This window comes from Pteropus alecto, unplaced genomic scaffold (assembly GCF_000325575.1).
Source record: "Pteropus alecto unplaced genomic scaffold, ASM32557v1 scaffold414, whole genome shotgun sequence".
In the NCBI taxonomy this organism is placed as follows: domain Eukaryota; kingdom Metazoa; phylum Chordata; class Mammalia; order Chiroptera; family Pteropodidae; genus Pteropus; species Pteropus alecto.
This window is the reverse complement of record NW_006435781.1, coordinates 771,563-777,377: the sequence shown is the minus strand read 5'-3', so window position 1 is coordinate 777,377 and position 5,815 is coordinate 771,563. Positions and strand designations below refer to the sequence as shown.

Sequence of the window (5,815 nt, the reverse complement as noted above, 5' to 3'; positions counted from 1 at the left end):
TAATAATAAAGAAGCCAGCATTATCACTTTCAAGTAAAACACAGGAGAGAAAAGTCGAGAAACAGAAGGGGGTCTCTACTTTTATGCTGAGTGAATCAGGGAGATGTTAAAGTAGGTCAGTCTCTTCTGACAATAAAGATAAATTTGCTCTCAATACGAGCACAGGTGGAAATCTGGACAAGGTACTATCCCTACCCTCTAGATAGTGAAACAGACCTGAAGAAATTACCTTGACTGGCTGGCAGAAAACACAAGAAATGTGATCTTCTTGGCCAACTCCCTTTGCTTTTGTTGCCAGAGGCTGCTTGAGCTTCTCTGCTTTTCAATATTACTCTCAATGTACCAACTTTGTAGCTAGATCAGTTACTTCAACATGCAAATCAATGTGGACTAATTGGTTGGACCACTCATTTCAAAGACTGTTTACAATAATTTAAAATTTGAAATAGTCTGCTCTCCAGCACTGGAAACAAAAAAGGGATCTGACTGGGTGGTTAGCCAGAGAGGCCAACTATGCAAGGAGAGAGGGAAGAGGGCCAGTAGAGAGTCAGAGCCAAAGGAAGAAACCAGGAGAAGCGAAGTAGCTGAACACAAACTGACTGCTGATTATCTACATAGTTTTCTGACACAGAGGCTATATGGAACTAGAAGAGATGGTAAGAACAGCCAGGATGGGATTGAGATATAAGGGAAAAGGCAGCAGGTGGCACATAATTCATAGGGTAGGGTAGGATACGGTAGGGTAGAGTAGAGTAGAGTGGAACATAATAGGAGAATAGAATAGCTTGGGAAGAGATGGAGTGGGATGGGGCATGGAATATATTCAATTCTGTTGGTTCTATCACAGATAAAACCTGTGACTATGACCAAATTATTCAATCTACCTGCGGACTTCAGTTTTCTTATTAGCAGGGAGAAGTGTGGACTATTTTGCTTCTAAAGTACCTCCTAGCTCTAATATTCTATAAAATATAATTTTCCTGATGATGATTTCGCTACAGTCAAATTAAAAATTATTATAGTCCTTTGTTTGAAACCTCCCTATGTTTTCCCATTTCACTTAGAATAAAAAAAAAAATCCTCAATATCCCACAAAACTCCTGTCGTTAACAGATATCTAACAACCCCTTCAGAGTCATCTCAGATCCATTATCCCATTTCATTCTCTTCAGGGAGCTAGGCCACTTTCTATTCCCAGTTAGCCTCGGGGTTTTAGCTGGAGCTCTTCCAGCTCTGATTGGAATGTGCTTCCATAAGATTTTTTTAAGGTTGGATTTTCCTTAGGATTCATATCTCTGATTAAATATACTTCCACATAAATGTCCTATGAGTCAACACCTTCTAAAATAGCATCCTACCTCCTACCTGAACTCTAAAGCTTCTTTATTTCATAATCCTGGTTTATTTTTGAGGCAAATTATCATGATCTCAATGAAGTTTGTTTCTCTATTCATTGCCTGGCCCTCCGCAAAGAATGTAAATTCCAATAATCTGGATAGCCCTTATGTCTTGCTCATCACTATATTCAGTATCTAGAATGGTGTTTGTCACATAGTAAGTATGCAATAAATATTTGTTGATGAATAAATGAATGATAATGATATTAGATTAGAATCGTTTTGTAGCTTTTAATATTCTAGAAACTATTAGTGTTTATCTATATATAGTTTTCTTTATGTTTTAATATTACTTTCCACATGGGACTAAAGCCACGTTTATTTACACATCTGAATTTTCACAAGTACTTTCTGCTCTTAATTATAATAAACATTGAATGATCATATAAATAATGTAATAAAGTACATGTAATTAATTTCTTACCAAGCAGCATGAATATCAATAATAATGGTAATAATTATCTAGTTCTGGGCTTCTATTTTGTGCCAGGCATTGCATTAGGACTTTCATGTTTCACCCTTCTAATAATTCTGAAAAGCAGGTATCATGACACTCAGTTCACAAGGCAGCTTTGTATAACTTACCCAAGGTTACAACAATTGACAAGGTTTTAAAGTCAAGTGCCTGGCTCCAAAATAATTTTGCTCTGTCATGAGGCCTCAAGCCAAACATATATCTATCAATATTTCACATAGGCTAAGGTGGTTAGATTGTGTGTTACTGCTAGTACATAAAGATAATTATTATTATAGCCACAAATCATTGAATGCCCACTCTGAACTAGGCAATTTACTTACATGTAAGTTTCGATCTCAGTTTGTACTTTCAAGTTAGGAAATGAGATGATTTAGACATGATAAAATAGAGGATTACACTGACTACTACTGGGTCACCAAAGGCCATACTGAAATGCCATTGTGTAGATTCAATTCCCTGCTACATACCAATTTCCTTGGTCCTAAAGAAATGTCATTGTTTTGTTATCCTATTGTTTCAAGGGAAGTACATGTAAACTCAGTCCTTTTTCTCCATATTAAAGGCCATCAGTTAAAATATTTAGTCCTTCCAAGTTCTAAGAAACCCCTTTAAACAACCAAGTTAATGCAGCCTGTTGACTGCATTTTCAACTGTCATTTCAATAATATTTTGACATATTATCAACTTGAATTCGCATTAACTGGAAACAGCTAGTGTGATTAGCCAATTCCAATCTCTTAATACTGTATCATTTCAAGGGGAAACTGTTATGAACTATGATTGTCAATATTTATATTTTGACCATAATGCATTAAAATTAATAAATTAAAAAGTTTCAGAATTCTACATAATGTATATCACACTCAAAGCAAAATTAATTTTAAAGAAGGAACCTCTACTATTAAAACAAGAAAAGAGCAATTTGTGCAGAATCACAATTTCAAGCAATGCTGCATCTTTCTCTTTTTCTTTGTTTTCTTTTACCTTCATCTCTTCAACTGCTGTCTGTAATTCATCTGGGGTTTTATACTCAAAATCTCTCTCTAGGTATTCTTCTTCGGCTTGCGTCATCCATTCATGCATCTCTGACAGGTCTTTCTGAAGGCTAACAGTTTTATCCAAGGCTCCCTTTAAGGCTTCCTTTCTGGCATAGACCTTCCATAAAACAAACCAACAAAGCATGAATATTGAAAGTCACAAAACATTATCATTATATTATTATTGAGCACAATAAAATACTTAGATAGAAAAAATAAAGAAGCAAAAAGCTTATATAAATGAGGAAAGTAACTTATGGCGATAGGATATACTTAATTTCACATAAGTGTTAAAATAAAATACAGCCATTTACTTGGCATACTTAATAAAATAAACAGATTCCCTATGACTATAATTTAGCTGTTGTGTGTGGCAATGCTTTTCTATAGAGACTAGAGAAAAACAACTTTCTTCAAATACGTTTCAGTTAGAAAAGTCAATTTCTTGGCACACATAGAAATAATAATTCTTTGTGCTCTTTGATACCGGTTTACAATTTCAAATATCCTAGGAAGTTAACACTTATATGCCTCTCACAAATCAAAAAGAAAACATAAAAAATGGATAAAGGACATAGACATGTAATTCACAGAACAAAAACTAAAATGTGGCCATATATGTAAAAGGATGCTCAGTATCATTTATAGTTAAATGATTGCAAATGAAAAAGAATTAATGCATATTCACATGTAAGATTGGCAAAAATAAATAAATAATCAGCAAAAATGCCCAATTTACACAGGGATATGGGGAAACAAAGGTTTTTATACCGGTTGAGGGAAACGCCCAACATAGTACAACATTTTAGATAGTAAATTGGAAAATGTATTAAAACTTTTAACATTTATATATCTGAGTCTACTCTTTCACTTTAAGTAATGAATCATACAAAACAAAGTGTACGAAGTTCAATGTGTACTGTTCAAATTAGCTTTAAAGACGGCAACATGTTAGAAACAAACTCAAATGTGCTTTCGTGGAAGATTAGTTAAATAAATTCTAAGATAGCTATACACACACACACACACACACACGATAAGATATCATGTAGCACCAAAATATCTGTACTGAAGTGAAAGTTGTTCACTTCAGTACAGATAATTTTAAGTTCAAAAAGCTGGTAATAAAAACTGTATTGTAGTAATAGGAGACTTGTGCTTTGTAAAACCTCATACATTTCTGAAATACGAACCTTTAACAATGAAATTACTTATTAACCAGAAAAAATAGCAAAACTTAAAACATCTACAGGAAAATCATGCATGCTAATGGCTTGCTACAAAGTACTACCTTTGTACTACCCTGAGGGAAAACCCAGAATAGAATGATTATATATAATGCTTCTCTTTTACCTTAAAAAGTAACTCTAATCAAATGATGTTATTCTTCTCTCTGGGATTAAAAAGAGTTCTATCTCTTAAGCAACAGATTTGGAATTGTAAAGTCTTAATATGAAATGCATAGTTTTACTATAATGAAGTTTTAATGGTATTTTATCAAATAGTAAATTTTGTGCAGAACCATCATCATATTAATTTTCCTTAAACTTTACAACCATCTTAAGCCTAATATAGTTAAATCAAAACTATCTTAAATTCTTTAGTTGCCTAGGTAAATGTAGTAGCTGATCTATTGAAATGTAAATAAATGTTTCATCTGATACAGCTAGAACATTATGTCTAACAATTATACTAGTTAAGGTATAAAGATTCTTTTGCATAGTCAATGAACCTATAATAGGCCTAAGTAAACATGCTGTTAAATTTCTACTTAGATGCTCTGCTATAATCTTTTGAGGCTGTTGGCAAAGTGACAATAATATCAGAGGGACTAATGGAGCTCAGCCAAAACCCATAGTAAAAAAATATCATGTGCTATAAAACTATACCAGAAGAAAGGCAGGAAATTATTCTGAGATGACAACACAAGTGTTTTGGAAAGAACATCAGCTTTGGAATCAGAATACCTGGACTCAACCATTAACAAGCTAAGTGAACCTGGACCCATCACTTCATTTCTCTTTATTTCAGCTTCGTAACTAACCTAACACTTGGACTAGATGATTTCCAACGTCTTTTCCAAATTTAACATTCCACAGCTCTACGACTGATCAGAGAGAAATATTTATTTTTTGTGGTTTCATGTTTTAGAAGAATTTCTGTAAAAGTTTTGGGTTAAAATGACAATTTCACCCTCACCTTTATCCCAGCAGTGATGCCAACATTCAGCCTTAAGTTGCCCAATCTACCCCCACAGTTTCAGCACATTACATTGCCTCGACCTTGTAGATAAAATAAAAAGTTCTGCGTGTTCCTGTTCCAGAATTTGTAAATCTAACTTTCAGTACTGACCTTCCCCACTCTATTTTCTTCACCCCCAACTTTACTGAGATAAAATCGACATAACATTGCATAATTTTAAGATGCACAATATGATGATTTGATATACAATATATATTGTGAAATGATTAATACAGTAGGATTAGTTAACATCTCCATCGCCCTCACATAATTACCATTTTCCTTTTCTTCTTCTTATTTTATTGTTATCATTTTTAATTGGGGTGACATTAACAAAATCCCTTAAGTTTCAAGTGTATATGACTCAACAGTGAGTCATATATATATATTGCATTGTGTGTTCACCACTCATAGTTAGATTTTTATCACCACATATTTGACCTCTTTTACCCTGTCTACCTTCCAGTTACTCCCTTCCCTCTGGTAACCACTAGCAATACCATTTTCCTTTTTGTGGTAAGAACATTTAAGATCTATTCTCTTAGCAATTTTCAAGTATATAATATAGTATTGTTAACTATAGTCACCATACTGTCAATTAGATTCCGAGAATTTATTCATTGTATAACTGGAAGTTGGTACCATTTGACCAACATCTATCC

General features: G+C 33.6%; 1 protein-coding gene across 1 annotated transcript in view; it reads right to left on the bottom strand.

The window, feature by feature from the left end:
* The window catches only part of DMD (dystrophin), a 1,580,480-nt gene that overhangs the window by 1,238,860 nt on the left and 335,805 nt on the right, over nt 1–5,815 (bottom strand). The window contains exon 24 of the mRNA XM_006911463.3: nt 2,860–3,030. Within this exon, the coding sequence (XP_006911525.1) occupies nt 2,860–3,030 (171 nt within the window). The remainder of the gene's footprint in view (nt 1–2,859; nt 3,031–5,815) is intronic.